The sequence below is a fragment of the Hakea prostrata genome, chromosome 1, assembly GCF_041222555.1.
Source record: "Hakea prostrata isolate BN-2017 chromosome 1, UWA_Hpros_2, whole genome shotgun sequence".
In the NCBI taxonomy this organism is placed as follows: domain Eukaryota; kingdom Viridiplantae; phylum Streptophyta; class Magnoliopsida; order Proteales; family Proteaceae; genus Hakea; species Hakea prostrata.
Genome location: NC_142600.1, coordinates 51,583,786 through 51,597,750, shown reverse-complemented (window position 1 = coordinate 51,597,750; position 13,965 = coordinate 51,583,786). Strand labels below are relative to the sequence as shown.

At 39.0% G+C, this 13,965-nt stretch overlaps 1 protein-coding gene across 1 annotated transcript; it reads right to left on the bottom strand.

Annotated features, from left to right (window-relative positions):
- Positions 1 to 2,459: 2,459 nt before the first annotated feature.
- On the bottom strand, positions 2,460 to 5,124 carry LOC149029117 (uncharacterized). The gene is made up of 4 exons (XM_089149933.1): positions 4,916 to 5,124; positions 3,294 to 3,644; positions 3,146 to 3,218; positions 2,460 to 3,073 (listed from the first exon to the last, which is right to left on the bottom strand). The coding sequence occupies exons 1-4, from the start codon at positions 4,922 to 4,924 to the stop codon at positions 2,586 to 2,588; spliced, it is 921 nt and encodes a 306-aa protein (XP_089006059.1). The 5' UTR covers positions 4,925 to 5,124; the 3' UTR covers positions 2,460 to 2,585.
- Positions 5,125 to 13,965: the final 8,841 nt, after the last annotated feature.

Here is a 13,965-nt window from a genome sequence, read left to right as displayed (position 1 = left end):
CTCATTCCTTTCATTGTATGTATTATATAAATTGTACAGATAGTTGCACAATGTCGGAAGTTGGAGATGATTCATATGAAAGAGCTTTCTCGTATGAAGCTGATGTGAGACAGACAGTGGTACATGGACTTGCAGAGCATGAAGCCTCCTGAAGATGAAGACTATTTAGTTACTTATTTTGCTTCCGCTAAACTCGATATTACTTTTGATTCTTGATCTTCCTTCTTTGATTATTTCTTGGATATTTATCGGAGTATTTGGACTCCTGTAACCTGTTTATTAACTATTGCACTATTCTTGCTCTTGATTATCTGTATTTGTATTTATTATTATTGATAGACTAAAACCATGGATCTTGTGACGGTTCACATCCGCGGGTTGTCGGGCGGTTAACCGGGCCTGGCGGGCGGGGTGTGACACTACACTAGGGTCCCCTTCGTTCGGAATAGAGGACGGACCCGCCTAATTGGTCGATGCAGCAAGGGAATGCACCATCCCGATAACCTCCTCAAAATGCCTCAGGTCATCATCAATAGGGTTGCTACCAAGATATCGTGAAAATCTTTTTAAGTGATCTCCCGTTAGTTGACATCTCCCATTTGGTCACTGTCACCCTCACTAGCATAGCCCTCTTGGGTAGGACGAACTTCCTTCCTTGGAATCTTAGGCAAACTAGATCTAAAACCACCCCTTGGGAGCAAAATTGAAAATAAACTTACTGATTAGGAAAATTATGAAGACGACTGAAGGATGAGATCGATTGGGAGTCTGGTCAAGAGTGATGAAAGCAATGAATTCACAAACGACAGGGAAAGGGGGTATTTATCCCTACGAAAGAGGAGGAGATAATCTCTGATGCGTCAAAAAATCCGCTTAGCCTTGAGATCCCTGGGGAATGACCTGCAAAATAAAGTTAGACGTGGCCTGACCCTGGGGTCGGGAGGCCACCTCCGAAGGCTAAGTCAGTAGTTGGAACACCACAGAGCTCTGGCGTGTTGCAGAGCTTAATTGAAAAATAGAATGGAGGAAGAACGATTGAGTTACCTAGTACGAGCGTAGGCTACTTGTTTATATAAGTTTTACCTCTGATTCTCGATCGTTGGATGAGTTCATGATCCTTCTTGGTGGCCGTCAGATTGTAGGGTTTTTTCCCTTTTCTCGAGGGTGGAAGCGGTTTCCATGATTAACACGATTGCCCATTCCTCATGGTGGTTGTAACCGTATATAACTCAATCACGTATCCCGAATTTCTCTGGATCGTGCTTATCCTTGGAACCATTAGGTTCCTTCCTCATCACGCTACCATGATGGCCAAACCCGATCATGATGGCCGAAACCGACTATGAGGTCAGGCCGTCTTTGACCGGGGTCAAAGATTGAACCGAAGATGAACTCAGTCTAGTAATATTTTATCCACAACAATCTCAATTGGACGGTTGAGGAACGATGAGATCAACAGCCCAAATCGCAAGATGTTTGAGCTTCCCAAAAGAGCCATTATGGCCAACCGGTCTGACAGATGTCGTGGCGACACCAGATTGGGGCTAACACCTTGGGAAGATAAACAGTCAAATTAGATCAGGAACAACATTGGAACATGTCATGTCGACCTATAAACCCGACAAATTCTACCCAGTTTGATGGTACCAACCATCGCACAAGCTAGGGGTCTAGTGTTACGGGAGATGCACACTTGATCAGGTGGCAATCTCACTTGGGTAGAGGACCAACTTTGTGGTCGGGATGTAAGCCAATCAAACATGAGTAATATGGAGTGCCCCATTCACGCTAGGACAAAGAAGGTAATGTCAACACGAATGGAAGGTCTATCCCAGAGACAACCAGGCGGGACATCTATTGGGACCCTGTCGGTTCTAAATAAGGTAACCCACACACTATTTAATAAGGACTCGATCCTTAGGTAAAACACATGAACATTTTCTAGTGAATCTCTGAGCAGCATTCGCTCGGAACCTTAATCTGATTCCCGACTGACTTAGCCATTGGAGGCGCGGTTACCCGGCATCCTAGCCGGCCGCATCTAACCTCTTTTGCAGGCTTTATCATTTTCTTACGCGAGGATTACTCAAGAGCCTATCCTACTAGGTCGGGACTAAGATTAGATCTGAGACGCAAAACAATAAAACAAAATGAAAAAATTGTTGTCATAATGAATAACAACAACAAACAAGATAAAACCTGGATCTTGGTCTCCCTGCAGCATTATTTACAAGTTTCATCATAATTGTTGGTGGCCATGACTTAAGTTGCAATAATGCCTAACTCTTTGAGAGGCCCCAATTCTCGATTGTGGGTACAGCAAGATCTAAATGCGACCAAAAAACAAACTTAATTGGTCCATCTTTGAGCTGAAGTTATCACAAAGGAGGCTTAGCAAACCCAATAAGCCCTTAATCATCCTAATCATATTCTTCAATGCTAACATGGTCCGGCCTCAAAGAAATCCCATGAAAAAAAAAACGAAAAAGGAAAAAAGAAATCTCAAATTGTATACAAAATGTGGAAATTGTAATTACAATATTGTCTTCTAAGTTTGACAAGCATGAAAAAACAGATCTACATTCTTATTGCAAAGGCACCTCTTCCTGACATTCTGTCTTTAGCCAGAACAATCTTCGAGGGCCTTTCAATGTCATAAAAGCAATTGCATTTTTTTCATCTCTCAAAAATCTTACTGCCTTTACAAATACTGAATCATCCAAACCTTCCAATTCTTGTAATTCCTCCAAGCACTTGTCATATGAATACAGCCTTGAGCTGATCACTTGCTCCGCATTAAGTTTGGAGTTTAATGCCATTCCTGAAATTGCTTGTGCTATCATCAATTCAGCATTCCTTGATTTCTTATGCCTTGGTGTTGTGTCCTTGACAAACTTACGCTTCTTTGGCTGCACATCTCTTTGAGTTTGAGGGGACATCATATCCGAACTTGATTTGGATTGCTCCTCTGCTGCATCAGGTGCTGGTGTATGTGGTGAGGTAGAAATACATGGAAACAGGGATAATGCAGTATTGTCATTGACCTCTTTTGATACCTCTCTTCCTTTTGTGCCTGTGGCATTAATTTGTTATATTTGTCACTGAACATCCAAATACAAAATATTACACTAAAAACAAGTGTTACCTTCAAAAATTAAGGCCAACTTCTTGAACAATGGGAAGCTCTTAAACCTATATGACTCCACATCAGGATGATCCTGCATGTACGTGCGGTGAGCATATAGGGAGGAATACAAAGTCATGACTTTGAACTCAATAAAAGGATAATTTACCAAGATATAACGATCCCAAACTTCATCTGAAGCAGTAATAGTCTGTTGAGCTTCATCCCAACCAAAACCATTCTGACTGAGAATTGATTTTATAATAAAGTAAATCCTTCGTAAGTTGGTATAGCGGTTTCTCAGTTGTGATTTCTCAAATTGGAGACTGAATTTCCTGTTGAAACGAATTGTCATGGATTGCCATGATTGTTTAGTGAATCCATTTTCTTTTCTTTTCCAGCCAAATGGTAGTTGATCAATCATCAGTTCAACAAGATAATCATCCCTCGGGGGTGTCCATTTGGCTTTGCCTCGGTCTGGAGATGTTATTTGGACTGGAGATATATTTTCTGCTTCTAGCTGATCAAGAAAGGGAGAAAGACAATGGAAGAAGGCTTAAATAGCAATAACATCAGTAATATTGGGAGAAAACCTAACTCAAGGATATTCTGATAAAGAACCATATCAAACTAGTTGTAGAAAAATTTCTCAGTGGAAAAAACATATAGGTTAGAACAAGAACTCTAATAGCTTCTTCTCACCCATCCACATCTCTAGATATTCCTACATGGTAAGTATTAATGTGATTGCCTCTCCTTAAGATTTGCGAATAATGAAAAACAAGTAAATAGTGAAAGAAATGACATGTTGATCTTACTCCTGAAGCCAGAAGTAATGCAACTCTGGTCTCAAAACTTCTGTACTCTTTTAGAACCACTACAAGGAGAATGAGAAGGGGGAAAGCAAAGATCTCCACATATTATTAACAGGAAAGGCACAAAAGTAAGTTTTCTGCCCGAGGGATCGAATCCAGATCAAAAGTGGGATTGGAGAAAGTTCCCTAATTTTCAAAACCTGAAAGTAAAGATCAGGACCACATAGTTCTGTTTAATTTTGGCTTCATTTGAAGCTCCTCCAAAACAACAATCAAGAAGACATCAAGTAACACATATTATTGGCTCAAAGCTCAATATGCACGTAATCCAAATGTAGAATGGTTCCATGTATAATTTGTATCCACATTTTTCAACAAAAACACACCCTGTATCCAAATGATAGAGATCCCTGTGACAGCACATTTGTACTACAAAACTAAAAATTTTTCTTAAAAATTCATAACCTTTCACAAAAACCATAAACCGTCAACATTAAAAACATCAGAATCCTCCAAAGCCTACTTTGGAGCTGCAGTGCATGTGATCTTGTTCCACTCAAAGCAAGCTCTCTTCATGAATGGGGGGCTAAACAAACGAAATCCAAGACACCAACCTACCTACTCCGAATTCACAGTTTCCAGACAAGGTTACTCCCCATTTATCCTGATTGGAATAGCGTTCTCTTTCGTCTAAACATCTGAGGATCTCCTTAGAAGTAAAGAGGAGAGTTAAGCACTAGCACCATCAGAAATCTAATGGTTTAACTGCATTTCATCACCTATTAGTTGGTTGTTTCTACGACTCCACTCCTAATTCCCTTTGCTGTGCATTTGGGCAATTTTAGGACTAACCAGAGAAGTTAGATAAATCAACAATGTTTCTTCACACAAACAAACAGAACAGCAAGAATCAGTACGACAGAACTATACTGGATATAACAAAATGTACAAAGACGAAGGGAAGTCAAAACCTCACCTCAGCCATGAAGATCTTAAAAATGGAGAATTGCTAGGTTTTTAACCAAATCTGAACAAAACCAAGAAGAATCAAGATACGCTTTTGAGACATAACAGAGGTAACTTAATTGCCCATTTTGGTTTGAATTGAAATGTGGGATTTGCACCATCTGTTGTTGAGGAAAGTGGGGGTTTGGTGGATAGGTTGGTGCCATCACCATCTCACCTAAACAAACGATGATGACAACATTTAATTTTGTTCAACGACTAATCACTACAACAACTATTTCTAGTTCTATTCAGGTTTCCGCTTCTTTTTCTTTATCGGCAAAAATCTATGGATTTGCGCCTTTGCCAGCATCAGAAGTTAAGATGTATTGGGTAGGACCAAAGGGAATATGGTTACCCAATTAATATTTTTTTTTTTTTTTTTAATGAAGAGAAAAAGATTCATTACTAAGCACAGGAAACATTTTCAAAAGATTAGGGAGGAACATAATTCCAAGTTAATTCCGACTGCCCCCCAAGTTTTTCATATTTAGATGGTCAAAGGGGCATAGGGGCACACTTTGACATTTCCTTAAAACATCAGTACGTTAAGAAGTAAGTTGAAGAGTTCAAGGTGAGTTTTGAGATAGTGAGAAGATAAAAAAACAGCTTGCTAGTATTACCATATTGCATCAACATAACATGGGGAGAAGTTGTGCATGATCTAGACCCTTTAGAATGCAGCTAATCTCGACTTCCAAAAAGTTATCAGAATCTAACCATGGAAAACTAATGGTGAAAAATCAACCACCCAAAAACCAACACCTCTAGGCTAGGATGTCAAATTTTGAATCCCCACAAGGTTCATGGCAAAGTCTTGCTTTATATTTAAATTATATGTAATAGTTATCCTGAGTATGTAGTCAATGTGTGTGTAAGCTCATCCGGATGAACCTCAGTTCCCAAAGCAAAAGCAAAAACGAAAAAACCCACCCCAAGCTTTTTTAGGGGTGTTAATAAAACCTTGTTGACTTGGACTTGCCCAAACCAACCTTGAGTCTCAACCCGATTTTTTCAACCCAAAAGACGAGCTTAGGTTACAAAATAATCAGCCATGACAAGATTGGGTTGGGTTCAGGGTTAGCCCTCAAGCCCACCGGGCCCAACCCAACTGATCCTATGTTAGTTAAGTTTAGTTGAAGTTATATTTAAAATTTAAAATGTCTTTGAGTATTCATTTTGTTTTGACAAGTAACAATCTCAGTATTACGATTCCTAAATCTTAAAGATTTTATTGACTTCTAATAGGATTGGCTAATTGAGTCATAAAAGGATTGTTAGTTATAAATGGATTAGGATTGTCTAATTGGGTCCTAATAAGACTGTCAGTAATTGATATAGGATTGTCGATACTTATTTTCTTTCAATTGTTTCTGTGATTAGAATATCATGAACTTTATATATAATGCCTTTAGCTATTTGAGAAACAAGCAATAATATATAACTCACAGCCTTCGGTTTATTTGCAGTTTGATCCCTTTGGAGTGATCAATTCCCTACCCTTTGGAGTGATTAAACCCATGATCCTTATCGTTGAGTATCGCTTCTTTTTTGGTAAATAACAATCTTAGTATCCCACTAATCCTAAGTATCTAAATATATTTTCACAATTAGAATTAATTAATATAAGGGACAAGGTAAATATGGGCAAACCCGACTCTATCAGGATTAATTAAGGCAAGTCAGGTCAGGCCGGGTTAGGGTTGTAAATTTTTAAAACCTGACAAGATTGGGTTGGGCTTGGATTTCAATTTCAATCTCTAGAATATGATTAAAGTTCAAGGCTATTGTGACCCAACTCGGCCCATTGACACCCCTAGGCCTTTTCAATTCTAGATTATGAAACCTTGGACATTAAAGTATTAGAATAACCATAGTATTTACTACACTATAAATCATTATCAAAGTGCAAGTTATAACAGTCCTAAGGTAGAGAGGCTGTAGTTTCCACCCCACAGCATTTGGGGATGATTGACACACTTAATAATCTAGAGGGGATCATGGGGACATGAGCGCAAATTCCGTAAACGCATAAATATGAGAATAGAAAGCATCCATTGTAATGAGAGGCCATCTAAACCCAAATCAGAAAAGTAGAATTAGACACAGATTGAGAGGCAATTGGTAGGAGAGAAGGTCATTCTCAATCATAGTGGTCTTGCAGCCAAGATGCCCTTAGTCCAATAATATGAAAAGAAAATGTCTTAGATAGATTCAGTACAATTTTCACAAAATACACGAATGAGATTGATAGTGGTCCATTCAGAAGCAATGGCGCCAAAGGAAAGTTTTTGAAACTAGGATTAATCTGAAGTTTTCAAAAATAAAAATAAAAAAATCCACCATTGAATGCAACAATTGTTGGAGGACTGAGGTTTATTTTGGGACAACAACTTAATTGTAAAATGGATATCCATTCATAATAAGACTTAGCTAGGGAAACATTTTCAATCAATTGGGTAAGTTCAACTTTATTTGATAGCTCACGGGATAAAGACAAAGAAGATTTATTAGAAATAATGAAGGACACGCTAAAGTTTTTACAGAATAATAGGTATAAAGGTCTTGGGACACAGTGATCATGTATGTACATAACCCAAGATCAAACAAAAAAGGAAGAATTCTTACCATTCTCGGCAAGTAGGACCATACCTGATACCTAAGTAAAAATATGTCTAACGTTGTTCCAAACTGAAGAGCCTCCTCTCTTTAAGGGGCTTGGGGCAAAGATATACCCTTTTGCTAAGTACCTACATTTGAGAGTCCTAAACCCAAAGGGGCTCACCATAAGTTAGCGGTCGCCTGCCAAGTTTAATCTATGCATTTAAACCCCAGGCCTTCAAGCTCTTAGGTTTGCAAATAGATCCCAAGAAATTAAGGTAAGCTTTTTATTCTCCTTGAAATTTCTCAACCAAAACTTCTGACAGAAAAGTCCTTTCCAATATGTTTTGCAATCAATCCTCCTCCACCATATGTGGTAACTTTTGTTTTCTGAAAATGTGTGTATGGTTATCCCAGTCATGGAAAGAAATTTCGGCGAAATTCGCCATTTTCGCCCCCTGGCGAAACGAAACCAGGGGGCGAAACGATATTTAGCGATATATCGCGAGATATCGCGATATTTCGCGATATTTCGGAAAATTTTTTTTTTTTAATTTTTTGTGTGTGATTTTTATACTATTTCTTGCACTTTTTAGGCGATTTTCTCGCGATTGTATCACAATCTTACCAATTTTATCACAATGATTCAAGACTCAATAGTTAATGTATTAAATGTAATTTGGAAGAAAATCTATATAGAATAACTTATAAATAGAAAAACTTTTTATAGCAAAATCATCAAGATTAATGAGCAATCTTACCAACTATATTCTAGTGATCTAGTTCTCAAAAGTCAACATGCCAAATGGGGTTAGGGAAGAATATATACATGAAATAATTTATGGAAACAATTTACATTATGAAGATATTTTGTAATAGAATCGTCAGTTAATCTTTCCAACAATGTCTGAATGATTTAGGCCTGAGAAGGTAACAAATTAAATGTGGCTAGGCAGGAGATTTAAATGGAAATATTTATTAAGAAATAATTTAAATTATCAAAGTCAACATGCCAAATGTGATTAGGGAAGAGTGTATACATGAAATAATTTATGGAAACAATTTAAATTATTAATGAATCTTATAAAAGAATCTTCAGAGTGATTTGATAATCGTTCCAATTATGTCCTAATGATGTAGGCCTCATAAGGTAATATATTAAATGTGACTAGGTAAGAGAATTTAAATGGAATAATTTTTAGAAATAATTCAAATTTACCACATATTTACATCAGATTAGGATAAGTATCAAATCTACCAAAATTATTGGTTAAAATATTCACAAAACTTTGGGGGCGAAATTTCTATATGGGGGGGCGAAATATCGCCGAGATATTGGCGATATTTCGCCAGTTCGCCCGGTTCGCTGGGTAGCGAACCGGGCGAAATTGTCGAAATTTCGTTCCCTGATCCCAGTTGTCCAGAGAAGCTTAAATTTACTCTGTCTCTATCTCTTTGTTTTCTTTTTCCTCTTCTAATTGATAAATTGAACAAAAATATTTAGATATCAAATTTTGTATTTTATGAAATTATTATTTTACCTCTCACTTCAAACAGTGTTAGATGACTTATTTTTTTTTATCCAAAACAATAAAGCATCAATATATTATATGAAAGAGTTTAGGTCAAAAGACCTATACAAAAGAGAGGAATCCACAATAAACAAATATGGTATGCCCCACTGATGCATCCAAAATCTGCTCAGCCCTTCGATCACGTAAGGATGACCTGCAAAACAATCGTCAGATGTGGCCCGACCGTGGGGGTCGGGAGTCCACCTCCGATGGCTAAGTCAGTTGATGAACTGATCACAAAGGCTCTGACTAGATGCAGAGCGTAAGTAAGAATATGATAATTGGGAATACGATTCAGATACCTTCTTCGTACGTAGGTGATGTCTTATATAGAATTTACCTTTGAATCCCACTCGTTGAATTCGTACGTGCCTTCTTCTGATGACCGTCGGATCCAAACAAATAGACCCGTTGGTGGGGTAACAGATAACTTCCTTTGATCGCACGATCTTGATGTTATGATTGTGGCCGTTTATTCAAGCTGGCACGATCTTCCATTCCACGAGAGTTGATAACCGTCGCTTTGACCCGTTATACGTCCCAGGAATCTCGGACTCGTGCATATCTACTGATAGCCTTTGTTTCTTCCTGAATACACTATCTCTGAACTCAGTTGATTCGAGTCTGAATCGGTTGATTCGTCTCCAACCGGGGTCGATGGTTGAACCTCGGGCGGACCTGGTTCAACGATATTTTCCCCATATCACAAGCCCCCCAGACCAAGTGTTTGGGAACACCGAGGGTGGTAACCGAACAAGGAATTTGAACGATTGCTTGCTTTCGTAAATGTCAAGTCGTATTTAATGCGGCTATATCATCACTCTCCTTAAGATACGTGAACGTCTTCAGCCTTTATGCGGGAGTCGCCACGTGTCCGTCACAGCCGAAAACATCATTGCTTTAAATTCAAAACGACGGTTACTCAAAACGTCAGCTTCGATTTGATTCACTTTCACCTTTTCAAACTGCCGCCCAATCGCGATCGTCGGACTGAATTGATCTTGATCATACACGTGTCCCCAAGCTAGGTTATTTAAAAACCGCCTATTGCTTTTTCAAATTTCACTCTTATTTGCAACTCGAAAACTCCTCGTCGTCTTCTCTGTGCCCTAGCTGTCTTTCTGCTTACAAGCTGTTTACTCCGGCGAACAAGTAAGTTTTAGTAACTTTCTTGCCCTCTTTTCTTGCTTTAAATACTCTTTTTACCTTCGCATTTGATTCTTTTCGGATTTAAAAGTCACAACCAAACTCTCCGTGATGGGAAGTGGTAGGACTTTTGATGAGAGCTCCCCTAAATGTTACGCTAATCAAGGTAATTCTGGTGGCAAGACTACTGTCTCTACTACCGCTAAACATTCATACAATGAGGAATAGAGACTGACCGAGGCTTGGCGTGAGTTTGATGAGGTGAGCCAAAGAAAAGAGATTGAAGTACCAACCCTTCCTCTCTATTCCAAACCCTCTAAACCCACGAAGGCTCCTGCCAAGGCCCCTCAGCAATCCAAAAGATTTGAAGAAAACCCTGCCTATTGTTGATTGATAACTGTTGTTATAGGCAAACTCTACCAAAGCTAAATGTTCATCCCAATTACCACCCATATCCACAACACAAGATCTGAGCATGTCTTCCAAGGTCTGAATTGTTCGCTCAGATTGTCACATCCACCCAGCCGGTACCCTACCTGGTATACCCGAGTGTGTGATCCACAGCCCCGAAGATCAAGTATTGAGGTAATCATCCTCCCACATAAATAATAATATAATCAAGAACATATATAATTAATGTGCAAAGTATAAATGAGATATCCAAATAACAAAGGAAATAAATCATATATCATCAGAGTACGAAAGGTAACAATAATGTCAAAATCATAAAATAAAGTGAGGCGGAAATCTCACTCTACCAACAACGGAATAGTAGTTCAGAAAGAAAAGGAAAAGAGATCAAAAACTAATCCCAATAACAAGTACAATAAGTAACTAAATCATTCTCAATCTTATAGAGAACATCTCTATAAGTATAAATCTCAAAAATAGCACAAGGGCGCTTCCACTCTATCGAAGGACTAAGCATTGTGTGCATCATAACCACCTGCGGAATCTTCAATGTAATCGTCGTAACCGCAATCACCTTCTTGGTGATATGTCTCCTCTCCTTGCGCTTCTTCATACGAGCAGTCATAATATCTTAGCCTGCAGAGAAATCTAACAATACATAGCACAAAAGGAGTGAGTTTCAAAAGAAACCCAGTAAGGTAGTTAATCCATAATAACATAAAAGGCTGGATTTCAAAGCAAAGTATGATGCAATGTGATATGAAACATATGATGCATTATGATTCTAACTCTATGTATGCTGGTCTCTATTGGCAGACATGCTTTAAGTCATAGCACCATACTTCTTGGGAAGGTCTCATCACACAACGCCGTTTGGTAGTGGGTCCGGCATCCCTCGAGACATTCTATGGCTGAGGTTTAGGTCACCGCTCTCTCACATCACCATTGGTCTAAGTACTGACGCATGTTAGGGTTAAAACCTAGCCAAATGCAAGTCTTCTACTTAGTTACATCAACTCAGTTCCAGATACGTCCATTCCTCGCCCCTGGCAATCCTTTCCGGTATCCTTCACACTAGAGTCCTCATAGTCCCTAACTACAAACTCATCAACCCTATTGGTTATCCACATATGGTAAACGGGAAGCTCTCATGTCCCCTCATGGGTTGGTTGCCGATCTTGAGCGCCCACGAGCCCAAGTCTATCCATATGCAACCCTACCAATGAATGGCCTCTTTCGAGTATCCACAATGTGATCCATGTCCTCTCACGGATTGGTTACCGGTCTTTAGCGCCCATGAGTCCCCGTTGCTACCACGGGTCGTTCGGTCTCAATACCCTTCCGACTAGGGTTTCATATAACGGGACATCCTAGCCAAACACTTCTAGACAACCCTAGGTATGACAACCAACAGTTTAGGAAGGTGTCAAAGGGCATCTCCGAAAACATCCCATAATATTCCCGTTAATGTCTAAGGATAGAAGTGTCAAAAGGACACCTCCCCTTTCCAAACCATACCTAATCATTCACAACCATAAATCAATCATATCACAAATATAGTAACTCCCCATATGGAAAGTAATCAAGAACATGATCCAACTCATATATAATTGGCAAGTAAAGTCATACATGAACTAATTAATATAAACAACTAATGCTACTGTAATTAGAGTAGTTGCATCAGTAGTACATCAATATACGAATCTATTTATGGAAATAAATCAGAGAGATTCAAATATGGAAACTAAATCATGCAATCTATGTAATTAAGGAAGTAACTATCCTTACCTTAAATAACTCGCACAGAATCCCGAGAATCAACGAAGATCTTTTCTAAACTTGGAAGGGGATCCTAGACAGTGTACATACCTTATTAGGGAAGATCTCCAGAAGATAGGAATCAAATCAACCAAAAATAAACCAAAACAGAGGCTACTGTCTTCATTGGTCGATTGATTGGTCCGCTGACTCAGTCGACCAATCAGTCACAGAGTCAGTGACAGACAAAATCAGAGATTTCTGATTCGAAATCCGAATTTTGTGATTCAAACTAACACCAAACAAGAGGGAATATGCAGGGATAGTGTATTGGTCTATATAGGACTTCAAAACCCTAATAACATCAAGTCTTCAAGTCACAAAATAGGAAACAAAAACTTACCATAAATAGGTCAATCAAGGTTCTTGGAGAAATCATGGCAAATTCATGGAAGAGAAACTATAGAATGATGGATTACTAATCTGATAAAGAATTCATGAAAAGCATGTATAGATCTTCTAGAAAAACAGATCTAAGATTGAAGAACTTGAATCTAAAAAGGGAAAGAAGATGAAGACATGGTTTCCTTCAAAAGCGAGTGATGATCTTGATGAAGATCATCCATCAAGCTTTAAATCCTTAGGAAAAGAGAGAAGATGAGTAGAGTGATGGTTGCAACAGAGATGCAACATCAACTCCACTGTTCTCAAACAGAAAAGGAAAGAAAAACTATAGAAAACCAAAGATGGAGAAGAGAGGAGGATGATCACATACCTTATGATGCAAAAACAAGAGATTTGACGAAGATCCGACAAGAAAACCACCAAGGATGCAAAGGAGATGACTTGAGGAGAGCTCTGATTCGTTCCAGGGAGTTTGGAGGTACAAAAGACGAATTAGACTCGAGGTTGGGCTTAAATAGAGAAGCCAAGACCTAATTTAACAAAACAGATGCCATTGGTCGATTGATTGGTTGACTGGGCCAGTCGACCAATCAGGACAGCAAGTCCAAAATAGGGAATTGAAGGCTCAGTTCAAATCCAAACTTGAATGGGTTTTGCACACACACCAAGTGGCTTACCTAGTATGTAGAAATGCCTTCGAACCAAGTCAGAGAGTACTCCAAGTCCATCAACTAATTCCATCTTCATCAGGGTGCAGTTTCCTTTTCAGTCCTTGACAAGTTTCCATAAATGGAACACTGCCATCAACCCCATGGATTCTAAGCCAAACACCAAGTCTTCCACTGAGATGGCCCATAGTTGACTTCTTGCTTTACTTCGGGTTGTCGGACCTACAAACAACAGGGTTTCCGGGTCAAGGTTAGGGCTGGGTTTCACATTCTCCCCCCCCCCCTTAAAAGAAATTTCGTCCCCGAAATTGAAAGTGTACCTGTACTTCCAAAGAGGTGGGGAAACTTCTCCTTCATATCTTCTTCCTTCTCCCAAGAAGCTTCTTCAGGGGTATGGTTCTTCCACCGAATCTTCACCAAAGGAATAGTGCGATTTCGTAGTTGCTTGTCCTTCCTAT